Source organism: Rhincodon typus, chromosome 4, assembly GCF_021869965.1.
Source record: "Rhincodon typus isolate 14 chromosome 4, sRhiTyp1.1, whole genome shotgun sequence".
NCBI classification, from domain to species: Eukaryota; Metazoa; Chordata; class Chondrichthyes; order Orectolobiformes; family Rhincodontidae; genus Rhincodon; species Rhincodon typus.
Genome location: NC_063335.1, coordinates 115,905,467 through 115,921,382, shown reverse-complemented (window position 1 = coordinate 115,921,382; position 15,916 = coordinate 115,905,467). Strand labels below are relative to the sequence as shown.

General features: G+C 40.2%; 1 protein-coding gene across 1 annotated transcript in view; it reads right to left on the bottom strand.

Moving 5' to 3' along the window:
* LOC109928639 (laminin subunit alpha-3-like) overlaps positions 1-15,916 on the bottom strand; it is a 306,680-nt gene that overhangs the window by 182,809 nt on the left and 107,955 nt on the right. The window contains exons 12-16 of the mRNA XM_048596214.1: positions 14,493-14,633; positions 12,637-12,774; positions 9,564-9,698; positions 7,702-7,836; positions 6,626-6,763 (exon numbers count right to left, since the gene is read on the bottom strand). Of these exons, the coding sequence (XP_048452171.1) occupies positions 6,626-6,763; positions 7,702-7,836; positions 9,564-9,698; positions 12,637-12,774; positions 14,493-14,633 (687 nt within the window). The remainder of the gene's footprint in view (positions 1-6,625; positions 6,764-7,701; positions 7,837-9,563; positions 9,699-12,636; positions 12,775-14,492; positions 14,634-15,916) is intronic.

The following is a 15,916-nucleotide window of genomic DNA, read 5'->3' as shown; positions in this document are numbered from 1 at the left end:
AATGACGGGGGTGATGTTAGTGATGGGGGTGATGTCAGTGATGGGGGTGATGTTAGTGACAGGGGTGATGTTAGTGATGGGGGTGATGTCAGTGATGGGGGTGATGTTAGTGACAGGGGTGATGTTAGTGATGGGGGTGATGTCACTGATGGGGTTGATGTCACTGATGGGGGTGATGTTAGTGATGTTAGTGATGGGGGTGATGTTAGTGATGTTAGTGATGGGGTGATGTTAGTGATGGGGATGATGTTAGTGATGGGGATGATGTTAGTGATGTTAGTGATGGGGTGATGTTAGTGATGGGGATGATGTTAGTGATGGGGGTGATGTTACTGATGGGGGTAATGTTAGTGATGGAAGTGATGTTAGTGATGGGGGTAACGTTCGTGATGATAGTGATGTTACTGACTCATATCTTTGATGCTTTTAGGCCTAAGAACGATATCTTAACTCCTTGAAAACATTCAATGTTTTGGCCTCAAGCGCTATCTGTGGCAGGGAATTTCACTGATTCCTCACTCACTTTCTCTTCATCTCAGTCCGAAATGATTTACTTCATATCTTTTGACTGCGATTCCTGGTTCTGCACTGCCCAGTCATCAGGAATATCCCTTCTGTGTTTACCCTGTCGAGTCTGTTAGAATTTTATCTGTTTTTATGACATTCTCCTTCATTCTCCTAAACTCCAGTGAATATAGTCCTAACTGATCCATTCTCTCTTCATACATCAGTCCTGCCATTCTAGGAATCAGCTTGGTAAACGTTCACTGCGCTCCCTCCATAGCCAGAACATTGTTCCTCAGAAAACGAAACCAAAACTGCACACAGGTGTGGTCTCACCACACCCGTGTACAATTGCTGCAAGAAATCCCTGCTTCTGTACTTGAATCCTCTTGCTATGAAGGCCAATGTACCATTTGCCTAATTCACCTCCTGTCTCACCTGCATGTGTACCTTTGGCGACTAGTTTACGAGGACATCTAGGTCTCGTTGTACTTCCCCCTTTCCTAACCTAACGCCATTGGGATAAGAATCTGTTTTCCTGTTTTTGCTGCCAGAGTGGATGACCTCACATTTATCCACATTATATTACCTCTGTGTTGCATTTTCCTACTCACTCAACTTGTCTAAATCAGGTTGAAGCATCTCTGCAGCCGATTCACAGTTGACTCTCTCACCCAGCTTTCTGTTGCCTGAAAACTTGGAGTTATGGCATGTAGTTTCCTCATCAAAATCATTAATGTATCTTGTGATTTGTTCGGTGCCTTCTCCCATGAGCTGGGATTCCCCAAGCACTGATCCCCTTGAGACCCTACTAGTCACTGACAGCCACTTGTAAAAAGTTCCACCTATTCCTATTCTCTGTTTTCTGTCTGCCAACCAGCACTTTATCCACGTCATTATACTACATCCAGTTCCATGCACTTTAATTTTACAATTAATTTAAATTTTACAATTAACCCCTCAGTCTCAATAGTGTTTTGATCTTAATAATGGATACTCAAAAAATACAGAATCTCCAAAGTATTACAATGAAGAAGGGGGCCTTTCAGCATGTCATAGCTGCAACAGCTCTCCAAGTGACTCCATGCCTCAGTGTCATTCTCCTGCCCTATCCCCAAACCCAAACATATTGTTTCGATTTAAATAATCATCCAAAGCCCTCTTGAATGCCTTAATTGAAGCTTTCCTCACCACACTCCCAGGCAGTACAGTTCAGACATGAAACACTCATAGTATGCAAAAAGTTTTTTCTCACATCATATTTGATTCTTCTGCAAATCACTTTAAATCTGTGCCCTCATGTTTTTCATACCTTTATGAGCAGGAATAGCTTCTCCCATCTACTCCATCCAGTCCTATTATGAATTTGAAAACTTCTGTCAGATTTCCCCTTTACCTGCTTTTCTCCAAGGACAACAGTCCCAACCTCTCCAAATTATCCTCATAACTGAGGTTTCTCATCCCTGAGATAGCAGGAACTGCAGATGCTGGAGAATCTGAGATAACAAGGTGTAGAGCTGGATGAACACAGCAGGCCAAGCAGCATCAGAGGAGCAGGAAGGCTGACGTTTCGGGCCTAGACCCTTCTCCAGAAAAAATCATTCCTGAAAATCTCATCCCTGAAACAATTATGGTACACAGAAGCTTGAAGAAAATTGACACCAACCAGGACAAAGCAGCCCATTTGATTGGCACTACATCCACGAGCATCAACTCCCTCCACCACCGATGCTCAATAGCAGCAGTGTGCACCATGTACAAGATGCGCTGCAGAAATTCACCAAGGCTCCTCAGACAGCACCTTCCAAACCCAGAACCATTTCCGTCCAAAAGGACATGGGCAGAGAGCCATGGGAACACCACCACCTGCAAGTTCTTCTCTAAGCCACTCACCATCCTGACTTGGAAATATATCGCCATTCCTACACCGTCGCTGGGTCGAAACGTTGGAATTCCCTCCCTAAGGGCATTGTGGATCTATCTACAGAACATGGACTGCTGCTGTTCAAGATGGGCAGCTCACCACCACCCTCTCAAAGGCAACTAGGGATGGGCAATAAATACTGGTCATTTCTCATGAATGAATTCTTTTTAAAAAATCACATTCCTGGCTTGTGCCTTGTAGATAGTGGACCAGCTCAGGGGAATCAGGAGAAGAGATACTCACTGCAAGGTTCCTAGTCTCTGACCTGCTCTTGTAACCACTATATTTATATGGTTAGTTGAGCTCAGTTTCTTGTCAAGCTCCAGGATGTTAATAGTGGAGGATTCAGTGATGGTGATGCCGTTGAATGTAAGGTTAGATTCTCTCTTGTTTGAGATAGTTATGCACAAGAATACCCTAATCCTTCTGTTCTGTAGGTTCCTGCCGTCTCTCCCCATTTAAACATTCAGCTACTCTATTTTCCCTACAAAAGTGAACAACATCACATTTTTCCACAAAATATGCCTTCTGCCAAATTTCTGCTACTCATTTAACCTGTCTATGTCCCTCTGTAGACTCCTTATTGTCATACTCACCATTTGCCTTCCCACATATTTTTGTGTCATCGGAAAACTTGCCAAAAGTACATTCACTTCCATCATCCAATTAATGTACATTGTAATTAATTGCAGCCAAGCACTCATCTTTGTGGCACACCACTAGATACAGGTTGCCATCCTGAAAAAGCCCCCTTTATCCCAACTTGCTGTCTTCTATTATTTAGCCACGCCTCTATCCATGCTGATATACTATCTGCTGCACCATAAGCTCTTGTCTTACTAAGTAGCCTAACGCATAGCACCTTAGCAAACGTATTCTGAAAACCAAAATATATTACATTTGCTGCTTTCTCCTTAATCTTATTGCATAACTTTATGTACAGTATATATCGAATGTCTTTTTGGAGTCCAAATATGTTTTATTTACTGGTTCCTCCTTATCTATCCTGCCTTTTACCTCCTCAAAGAATTTTAAAAGTCAGTCATGATTTCCCCTTCACAAAGCCATGGGGTAAAAACAGATGAAAAATATTAATTTAATATCTCAGCCATGCCTCCAGACTCTATGTCTAAAACACCTTTTTTCTCACTAATCAGTTCTATTCCTCCTTTTACCACACTTCTATTATTTATATGCAATAAGACTTTAAAACCATAAGAAATAAGAATAGGAATAAGCCATTCAGCCCCATTAGCCTGCTGCACCATTCAATATGATCATGGCTGATCTGGCATTTCTTATGTCCACTTTCCTGCATTTTCTGTATAACCCTTGATTCCCTAACTGATCAAGAATCTGTCTCAGCTTTGAATACACACAGTCCCACAACTCTCTGTGACAAAGAGTTCCAAAGACTTTTAGCCCTTGGAGAGAAGAAATTCCTTCTCATCTCAGTCTTAAATTGGCCTCCTTTTATTCTGAGACTATGCCCTCTGGTCCTGGACTCTCCCATGAGGGGATACATCCTCTCAGCATTTACCTTGTAAAACCCCTTACCAGTCCAAAAAGTATCCATGAGATCACCTCTCATTCTTCTAAACCCCAGTGTATGGAGTCCCAAACTATTTGGCCTTTGCTCAGAAGACAATCGCTCCCTACCAAGGATCATTGTTGTGAGCTGCCTCCAACGTAATGATATTATTCCATGAATAGGGTACCAAAACTGCTCACAGCACTCCAGATATGATCTCACCAGCACCTCATTAACCTCTTATACTCAACCCACTTGAAATCAGAGCCAAAATTTGGTTTGCCTTCCTGTCATGTGCTGGCTTTCTGTATTTCATATACAAGTATCCCCAAGTCCCTTTGTGTTGCTGCAGTCTTTCTCCATTTAAATAATGCTCTGTTCTTTTTTTCTTCCTTCCAAAATGAACAACTTCACAGTTTCCCACATTCTACTCCATTTGCTAACTTTTTACTCACTAACTTAACCTATCAATATCTCTCTGTGAGTTGTTATAACCCTCTCACAATCTACCTTTTCATAAATTTTTATGGCATCTGTAAATTTGGTTACAGTTGATTTGATTCCTTCTTCCAAGTCATTAATATATATTGTAATCAGTTGCGGTCCCAGCACTGATCCCTGTGGAGCCCCACTGGACACGGGTTGGCACCTGAGAAAGAACCCCTTATCCCTATCACTGTTTCTTGCCCATTAGCCAATTCTCTATCCATACTAATATACTATCTCATGAGTTGTTATGACTTATCCTTTTGTGATGTACCTTATCAAATGTCTCCTGGAAGTCCAAATACCACACATTTACCAGTTCCCCTCTATCCACTCTGGTTGAGACTTCATTGAAATGCTAAAAAATTAGTCACACACAATCTCCCTTACAAAAAGCAATGATTTTACAATCTTCTGCCACACCTCCTCAACAATAATCTTCAACACTGGTGCCCTGCAAGATTGTATACTCAGCCACTTGCTATAATCCTTATATACTCACAACTGTGTGGCCAAATTCAGCTTTAACTGCAATTACAAATTTGCTGATAACACCACTAGTCATGGGTCAGATCTCAAATGATGGGACAGCGTACAGGAAAGTGATGGACAGCTTAGTGGTATGGTGTAAAGACAATAATCTCTCCCTCAATGTCAGAAAAATGAAGGAGCTAGTCATCGACTTCAGGATGAGGACTGGAGGACACTCCTGTCTGTATCAATGGTGATAAGGTGGAAGGGTTTGAGAGCTTCAAGTTCATAGCAACATAGAAAATAGGTGCAGGAGTAGGCCATTCAGCCCTTCGAGCCTGTACCACAACTCAATATGATCATGGCTGATCATGAAATCTCAATATCCCATTCCCGCCCTTTCTCCATACTCCCTGATCCCTTTAGCCGCAAGGGCCACATCCAGCTCCCTCTTGAATATACCAAATGAACTGGCCCCAACAGCTTTTTGTGGAAGAGAATTCCACAGGTCCACAAGTCCCTGAATGAAGAAGTTCTTCTCTATCTCGGTCCTGAATGGCTTACCCCTTATTCTTAGAATATGACCCCTAGTTCGAGACTTCCCCAACATCAGGACCATTCTTCCCGCATCTAGCCTATCCAGTCCCATCAGAATTTTATATGTTTCTATGAAATACCCCCCACCTCATTCCTAGGAGCAAATATCATCAAAGATCTATCTTGGTTCATCCACATCAACAATACAGTCAAGAACAAAGACCAATGTGTCTACTTCCTCAGGAGGCGAAGCAAATTTGGCGCATCCACAATGATTCAACAATTTTTATAGATGCAACATAGAAAGCATCCTATCCAGATGCATCACAGCTTGCTATGGCAACTGCTCTGCCCAAGGCTGCAAGAAATTACAGAGAGTTGTGAACCTAGCCCGGTCTATCACAAAAATCAGCCTTTCTTCCATTGATTCTGTCTACACTTCCTGCTGCCTTAGGAATCAAACAATCAAAGACTCCTCCCACCCCAGTTATACTCTCTTCTACCTTCTTCCATCGGGCAAAAGATTCAAAAGTTTGAAAACATGAACTAACAGATTTGAGAACAGCTTCTTCCCCGCTGTTATCAGCCTTATGAACAGGCTTCTCATATATTAGAGTTGATCTTTCTCTGCACCTTCTCTGTAGCCATAACACTACATTCTGCATTCCCTGATGTACTTATGTAAGGTATGATTTGTCTGATTAGCACGCAAAACAATACTTTTCACTGTATCTTGGTACATGTGACAATAATAAATCAATCAAATCAAAAAGCCACCTTCAGGAACCCCAATATCTCTCTGTTCCTCTGAGCTTCCTATGTTACCAACTAATTCTACTGCTCTCAGTCTTTTCACATTGCCCTGTAATTGTTTTCCTTTTCATATAAAGTACTCAAAAAAGTTCAGAAACTGCTGGTGACATATTTGGCCAAAATGATTCAGTAATGATTAGTGACACATTGCAAGTTATAGATATGAGAAAAAGGGAATCAGTGGATGAGATAGAGGCTTAAGCAATCTTTCACCTGCTGTTAGTAGCACATGTTGAAAATTTCCCAACTTCAGTGTAAATTAATTATACCAAAATTCTTTTATTGCAACACTTAGAAGATATCACTCTCAGGATGCCTGGCAGCATGTTACAATAATAAACAATAATAAACAATGCTACCTTGACAAGCAGGGAAATTGTATGCTCCTTGAACACAAGTATCACAGCGCTGTCCAGTAACTCGTGGTCGGCAGTTACATTTTCCAGTGGTCTGATCACATTCAGCACCATAAGAACCATCTGCAGAGCACCCACACGCTTTTAAAAGGACAGAACAAAGGATGTTTGTAAGGCGATAGAAAACTAAACCAAACATCCAAACTTAGATAAAAACCGAAAGAACTGTGGATGCTGTAAATCAGGAACAAAAACAAGGCTTCTGGAAAAGCTCAGCACGTCTGGCAGCATCTGTGAAGGAAAAAACAGAGTTAATGTTTCAGTTCCGGTGACCATTCCTCAGTTCTTAGGAAGTGAAATGAAGTATAACCACTTGCAAACATCTCCATTTATGATTAAAAAGTGGACAAAATGTCATTGATGAAGCAGCTGAGTGATTGTTAGCCTAGGACAGTGCCCAGGAATACACAACAGCAATAAATGCGAGCCAGCCAGTGACGCCAACATCTCACAAATGAATTTAAAAAAGAGCAGAAATGGAAAAGTGCAAAGATTTAGATTCGAAAGGAGGTTCAGTTTATCAGTGAACTAAGCTTCAAATGGTTGAACAATTCTATAAGTAGGTAAAATTGTGAAAACAAATCTAATAAACAGGAATGCAAGTTATGAATCTGAAGACATGGTTCTTAATCATGTATCTTTTGGCAGTATGGAGCAATAAATCAACTTTGTTAATATTGGTTTTCCCCTTTTGCCTGTTCTATAGATTTGTATTTATTGATACATTGTGTAAAAGTTTATCCTTCTTAAACGTCATGTTTGAAAAGAAGAAAATGTCAAGCAGAATAAAATCAGAAATTGCTGGAAAAAGTCAGCAGGTCTGGCAGCACCTGTGGAGAGAAAGCAGAGTCAAGGTTTCAGTTCCAGTGACCCTTCTTTAGTTAATTCTGCTTTCTTTCCATAGATGCTGCAAGACCTGCTGATTTTTTCCAGCAATTTCTGATTCTGTTTCTGATTTCAAGCATCTGCAGTTCTTTGCTTTTATTTTAAGGAGAATAAAGTATTTGTTGAGTACTTACGCAAACAAGTGGGATAACCATAGTGACCGTGTGCACAGTAGGAACATGTTGGTCCTGTGAAATTTGGATGACAGCGACAGCGTCCAGTAGAGTCACAGTTGTTATCTATTGACCCCATTTGGTCACAGGAACAGGCTGTAGATAAACAGGAATCAGCGTATTAAACAAGACCTTCACTAAGGTCAACCAAGTCGCTTGGAAGCTAAAAGGATCAGGTCCGAGATTTTCACAGAGTCTAATTGACTTGGAAGATCATCAGAACATAAGAACTGAAAGGAAGAGTAGGCAATTCAGCCCCTCAGGCCTTCTCCACTTTTTAATACGATCATGGTAGATCTCATCTCGACTTCAATGCCACTTTCCTGCTTGTTCTTCATAACTCTTCAACAATTACTAATTAAAAATGTTATCTCCTCCTTAAATTTATTCAGTGACCTGGCAATCCCTGTACTCTGTGGTAATGAATTCCCCAGGTTCATGACCCTTTAAGGGAAGTAATTCCTCCTCTTCTCTGTTTTAAATCTGCAAATCCTTGGCTTCTCGTTCTGGAATGCCTCACATGATGCAACTTCCCTTCTGCGTCTACTTTGTCAATCCCTTTAGCATCTTATATACTTCATTAAAAACAGTAGGTTGGACTGACTCCGGGATTTCTGTCCTTATTCCCATTTCTGGAAATTTTTATTGACATGGGATAAAGATATGGATAGTCCACACAGGTGCAGCATTGCATGCCCTTACCCACCAGCCAGCTCCATTGTGGGATGGGCAGTTTAAAGCCCATCTGCAATTTTAGTGGAGGTGGATCCCTTCAATCAATAGGTGTGGTTCACAGTCTCAGAGGAGGTATGAATAACAGAAGAAACCCAGTACCACATGGGGAACCAAAAGGAACAGTTACCTGCTCCTGGAATTCTTTCACTGACCAGCTTGGAAATATAAAGAACAAATTGTTCCTTCAGTTTCAATACCTAGATGATGCACTGTAAGTGAGATGTGTTTTTACTGCAATGATTGGGTTTTATAGTGTAATAATTTGAAAAGATTTAAATGCCTACAATCCTTTTAAAAGTAAATAATTCAATACAGCAACTGTCAGTTAAAGAGATAGAAAACAGTTCCCATCTGTTCCTGGGCTGCTATAACTGACAGACGATCTGCCGTTTCTAAAAATGTAGCCATCCGTCTTTGCAATTCAATAAGTTTCATTGCCTGTGAGCCAAAATAGTTTGCTACAACAGCTATGCCTGTTATGAATGATCGGCTGAGTTTTAAAGGCCTATATTACTCACTGGTGCAGGGCTGTATTGATATTTTGATTGACAGTTTTAGGAGGTTATTTAAGTATTAGATGTCTTAGATGTGCTTAGCTTGACAATTGAGAAAACTCAATTATTTTAGAAAAAATTCTTAAGGAGATTTTATTCAGTACGATGTGTTAGAGTTAGACGAGATTAGTAAAGGTTTATTTGTTTACAATGCCCATTTCAAAGATATCCTGGAGTCTGCATTTGGTGGATACTGGGTGAGTGGCAATGGAAGGTACGGAGCAATCATGGAGAATACATGGAGAAATGAGGAGTTGGGGGGATGTAGGTCTAGAAGGGTCATAGATGAAGCATGAAAATGAAAGGGGGTATAGAGTGGCATGGAGCATTATGGTGATAGAACTGTTGTCATGCTGGCCTGGCAATGTGCTGACCATCAAATGGTGGGCCAGAATTAATGGGCTGAATGGCCTACTTCTGCTACTCCATCTTATGGTTTTATGGTAACAAAGTAGTATGACACACAAATATGCAAGATTTTAGCCCAGCGTATAAATTCAGAATGTCTCAATAACTAATAAATAAAAATCTTACCTTGACACTGTGGGAATGAATGATATCCTGGGCGACATTGATCACACTGATTGCCGGCAAATTCTGCCCGACAGAGACACCTTCCTGAGTCATCACAGTGTTCAGGTAGCGTTCCGACATTGTTACACCGACATGCTATAAAACATTCAGCTCACTGCTTAGACAATGCAATAGGCAACAACTGGAAAGCCACACTGCAGCAAACTAACTTCTTTAACAGCACTTCACTGACAGGCTGACTTCAGTACTCCTACTAGCTGGGGAAATAATAACTCCAGGAGATTAGATAGTGGGAGGGCAAATAAATTGGGTTGGTTCTGACACCTGGACCACCCTGGTGTGGAAAATGACTGATGGACCAGCCAGCTTTTTTCTTGTGCCTGTCAGTTTAGTATCTTTGTACATTTGTAAATCATTCGATGTTGGAGTTTAAATTGTGTGTTAGAGACAAGAAGCTTGCATTGCAGTGACAGATGGAGCACAGAGTTATGAAGCATAGGTTCAAAGCTGTAATTTAAGGTCATTGCTAATAACACCAACAAGAAGATTTTTCTTTAAATATACACAGTGAGTTGTACATTGCCTGAAAGGGCAGTGGAACCAGATTTAGGTAAGATTTCCAAAGCAAATTAGATAAGTGTTCAAAGGGGAATGGGTGACTAGTTGACTAGCTCTTTCAAAAAGCAAGCACAGGCATAATGGGCTGAATAGCCTCCTTTTGTGCTTAAAGTCTGCCTACACAAATGTCTATCATTGTTTCGTTCCTGACGTCAGCTGTAGCTGGATGGTAAAGTTGTAGGATGGGCTAGAATGAGTGTGATTGATATTGGCTAAGTAGTAGAATGGTAGTATGTCAGTGGCAAGGAAGCTAGGTCAGACAGAACACTATCCTGTGCACTTCAGTCCAGCCTTAATGTTTTGAAATGCTGTATTTTCTTTGCAGTGGTAGCACTTTTATGAGATGAATTTTCTTGTACTTGTCAAAAATTTCCTCTCTCAATTATTCTTACTCAACATTGCACTGCATCCTATATTCAAATCTTTCTCTATCTAGCCCCTCCTGGTATCTCTCGGTAAATTTTTTTAAATTAAGGAATGGAAATTCCTCCATGCAGGATTTATAATTTGTTTGGTTGAAAGTAATGTGTGTCCTTTTTTTAATAAAGCAACTAAACGTCTTTATGTCAGAACATTCTCTTGGTTTTCCACTGCAGAAAGAGTCTGATTTCAGCAATGGCCAAACAATGCTTCCTTTTTTAAATACTGGTGGGATGTGACAACTTGTATTTATTTGGAATACTTATTCAACCAAGTTGAAACCACAACGGGGAAGGTTTTTCAGTCTGTCCTGATTCAGCCAGAGAAGAGTGTTCTGTTCGTTACAGTGGTATGTTCCCCTGCATATACCCTGTTGGGTGGAGGGGTAAATATTGGTCAGGAGACCAGGGAGAACTCTCTTGAATTTCTTCAAAATAACATTCTAGAGTCCTATATTTCCAACGGAGAAGGCAGGGAAGGCCTTTGTTGAACATCTAATTCGAAAGACATTATGTGATGGGGTCCTATTAGTTTAGATGGCTAGTATGGGGTTCAGAATAACATCACATTCACAGGTTCAATTCCTCTTCTGTCTGAGGTGGACCTGGGACCTGCCCCTTTGCACCTTCCTCAGTGTGGAAGGAATAGCAGAACTCCACTGGCAAAAAGGTGTCAAGGAAAAAGACTCCGAGTAAAGCATCAGCAGATAATATACCAAGGCTTTGCCTTCAGTCAGAACACACATGTAACAGGATGAAATGGGGAATATGTCACCTTCAAGTGTGTTGAATTCTGTAACTCTATCATGCTGACACTGATAAGCCTATATTAATCAGGATGCCGATTGTCATCTACCATCTTGTTAGACCCTTGCTGATTTTTCATTATTTTTAATTTACTATTTTATCAGTCTTGGTTTGGAGCTGTGAACAGAGAACTGTGAGCTGAAATGATCTTTTGGCTGTGCATAATAGCTCCCTGTTAAAAAACGGAACAGAGAACTAAGAAGCAGTTATTTGCTTTTGAAGCGAGGTCTGGAAGTTAATTGTAGATTGTTTCTGGTTCTACAGACTCTTTAACACCAGCGAAGAACAGTATATTTAAATAGATAGCAGATGTTTCACCAAAAATGAGGTCAGTACCTGAGAACTGGTTCCAGCAAATCTGGGAAGACCTTATGCTCAAGCAGATGGCAGATGTTGAATGGTAACTGCGACCTGGTGGGGTGACAGTCTATCAGGTGTGGTCAGAGTTTGACCTAGGTTTTGGAATGAGTTTTCTGGGAGAAGGAGTTTGGCTGTTAATATTACAGCATGAAGATTTGAAAGCTCCCTGCGTAACTTCCCATTATCAGCTACTGGAAGTTCAGAGGAGCTAAGTTATAAACATTACTGACTTCTTCTGGTGAACTGAAAAGGTGGCCTTTATTGACATCTTCAGAAAACCAAGAAACAATCATCTATACCTGTGGAATAATGCGTTGTGAAAACCGCTTTAGTAATCTAGCCAGTTATATTTTCTCTTTTATTGATCCCTTAACCATGCTTGTTTGCCTGTCTGTCTTTTATGTAATTGGGGCTGAATAAAATCGTAGACATTAATTAGATTAATTTGCTGTTTAATTTTGTTCTGCTAAAGTTACAGTATTGTTAGTAAGTTGTTAAGTCTTTTGTTTAAGCTACAAAACCAGTGTCTAAAATTTATTATTCGCAGAGTCTGGGACTGGTTACTCAAAAAGCCTGGTTAGGAACCATTGGAGTTAATTTTGAGGGTATTTGAAGGTTTTAATTTTACAGTGTTGCAAATACAGAGGTAAAAAGGCTAATTTGGTTCAGCTGTTTGTCTCTGTGTCATAACAATCTCTATCTTTTAACGGTTTTGACGTATTTCTCTATTCAGAGTTTAAGTCCTCTTGGAGAGGAGTACAAAAAAGTACATCTCATCTGACCCATAGGTTATGTGACTGAAATGAAAATATTATTGTTTAGCTGTAACGAAAAACTGTTGTCTAACAATAGCGATAATTTTTACTTACGCTCACAGTAGGGGAACCGAAAATATCCTGTTGAGCAACTTTCACAGAAATACCCTTGAAATCCATCTCGACACAAACACTGTCCTGTGTTTGGATCACACACTTGATTTGTCACTCCAGCACTGTAACACTGACATTCTGAACAAATATTGTACAGTATTAAAACGCAGCACACAAAGAGAATCAGTCTTCATTCATTGAAGGCATGATAACCATCAGCAAGAGGTCTGTTATAGTGTCATCTATCATAGCTCTGGATTGAGTACACGGGCTGTGAGTAGATTTATACATTATGGGGTGGAGTATCTGCTGAAAATATTCTAGTTACCAAAAGTAAACAGTTTTAATAATGCTTAGTCCTTCATAGTGAAGTTCCTGAAGCACTGAAAATGATTTTAGGTAGCTATGTTGAGCTGTTTACTACTGTCATTATTGTGTACATTAATCTGTTTCTCAATAAATTAAATATTATTTGATGAGAAAGAAATCATTTATTAATGTGCCGACTACCATATATGCATGGAGGAAACTGAGCTCAGTTTTAAGTGAGCATTTTCCAATCAACACAATTGAAAAAATTTTGTAATTCAGATCTGGGGGTTGGCATCAAGTTTGTGGGTGGTTTATAGTCAAGGAAAGTGAATCCGAAACTAGCTTAAAAGATCACAGAAAAGATTTGTATCGAGTAGTTTTGGGTGTAACTCACTTAAATTTAAAAGCCCCCCCCGTCTTCTGCACTGGTTTAGGTAATGTGACTGGATTTCACGAGTGAAAATTGATATAATGATATTGATGTAACAAGCAGGAAGTGCAGAACTGCAGGAAACTATGGCATGGAAACATGCTCAAAAAGTTTATTTCTTACCCTAACTGACTGTATGCACCCAGACCAGTTTTACATTTGGAAAACTCACAGCACATTGTCTAACATTAGAAATGATTCTGCAATTGGATAACATTTGCTAAATAATATTGAGTAAGTGAAGAATAATGCTGACAATCAATTTAGGATTATCAATCGGGCTTGCAGCATTTGCGTGTACTGGAAGCTACATATATTAACACATAGGCCCTATTCTTTGCAGACACAATGCATCTATTTCAACATGAACCTCTGGTTACACCACAATTGTACAGAATTCTAATCTCCCTGTTACTAAAAGAGTATAGAAGCAGTGGAGAAACTGCAGGAAATGATTTATGGAGATGATATCTAAATATGTGAGGCTATAGTTTTCAATCCTTTTGGAATTCTCTGGAAAACAGAAGGCTGAGGGATGTTTAAGACTACAAAAGAACAAGGTGGGCAAAGAGAATATGCTTCCAAATATGGAAGAGACAGGAATTAGTGGCCCATTTCAACACTGGTCAATTCTCAGGGAAATGACCTGACCAATCAGAGTCACCATCAGTCATCATTAATTTGTGCATTCTCCATGGCAAAATCGCTACCAGTCAAAAGTCCACTTGCCAACCAATCAGCACTCTTTCCTCACGTAGTGTAAATGTGGTTTTTCCCTTGAATTAGTATTTTTATTGTTCTGATGAGTGTAAAATGAAAAATCTTGACAAAATATGCCTTTTATCAGCAATACTCAAGTTCTGAACTTCCAAATCCCATTGTTAATTGATCTCCAGCTTCAAAAACTTTGTGGAGGAAGATGTTTCCACTTACCGTTCTATGAAAATGTTCTCCCTGTCTTCACTGCTGAAAGGACTTTCTCTAATTTTAACCTTTATTCTGGACTGTTCCCTCCAGATCTATACTAATAGTTTCTGTCAATCTGCTTTAAGCAATCTAAATAGCTGAAATAACTACTTACAACTGAATAGTTTGTGATTCCGTACATACTTACGTTGACAATAATTCCCAAAATATCCTATGGCACAGTGAGTACAGTATGGACCAGTGTAATGTGGTTTGCAATCACAACGTTGAGTATGAGGATCTACATGACAGATATTTGCCACTGTGCCCTGCACATTACATTTACAATCTGTAAAGAACAAAAGCAGATGACTGAAAAATCAATAATTCAATACCAAAACAAGCCAGTATACATTGACATTTCCATTCCCAATGCTGTTTACTACATTCATCTCTCCTACAGTCTTTAACAGTACTTTGCCACAATGTTCTCTCAATAGTGAGGAAGATATTAGCTGAAGTTGGGCTTTCAAGTTCAGTCAGTCTAGCCCAGTACCTGATGTCAAATTGTTCAGTAGTTGGGTTTTCATATGTTTCTAATCTCCAGCAAGAATAGATTAAAGAGATTGGGTCTTGGAGAGAAGAAGGTTAAGAGGAAATCTGATAGAGGCTTACAAAATTATGAGTGGGCTGGATAGAGTAGATAGCGCAAATTGTTTCCACTCATAAAAGGCACAAGAACAAGAGGGCATAGATTTAAAGTAATCAGAAAAAAAAAGCAAAGGTGATGAGAGGGAAACCTTTTTCGCTCAGTGAGTAGTTAGGATCGGGAATGTACTGCCTGAATGCAAGGAGGAGGCAGGTTGAGTTGAGTCATTCAGGAGGGCATTGGATGATTATATAGATAAAAATAATGTGTAGGGGTATTGAAGAAAGAAAAGACAGGAAATTAACACTAAGTAATGATTCAGAGATAGTAGGAACTGCAGATGCTGGAGAATCTGAGATAACAAGGTGTAGAGCTGGATGAACGCAGGAGGCCAAGCAGCATCAGAGGAGCAGGAAGGCTGATGTTTCGGGTCTAGACCCTTCTTCAGAAATGGGGGAGGGGAAGGGGATTCTGAAATAAATAGGGAGAGAGGGGGAGGCGGATAGAAGATGGATAAAGGAGAAGATAGGTGGACAGGTCAAAGAGGCGGGCATGGAGCCAGTAAAGGTGAGTGTAGGTGGGGAGTTAGGACCTATCCCCCCTTAACTCCACACCTACACTCACCTTTACTGGCTCCACCCCCCACCCCTTTGACCTGTCTGTCTCGTCTTCACCTATCTTCTCCTTTATCCATCTTCTATCTGCCTCCCCCTCTCTCCCTATTATTTCAGAATCCCCTTCCCCTCCCTAGAAGGGTGTAGACCCGAAACATCAGCTTTCCTGCTCCTCTGATGCTGCTTGGCCTGCTGTGTTCATCCACCTCTACACCTTGTTATCTCATTAAGTAATGATGCTCATTTAACAAGCCAGCGCAGACACAATGTACCAAATGGTCTCCTTCAATGCTGTAAGACTTCTGTGATTCTGTATATCAAAAGAAAAGGGCTTTTAATTTTGGCTACCCTGCAAGATTTAGTCTTCTC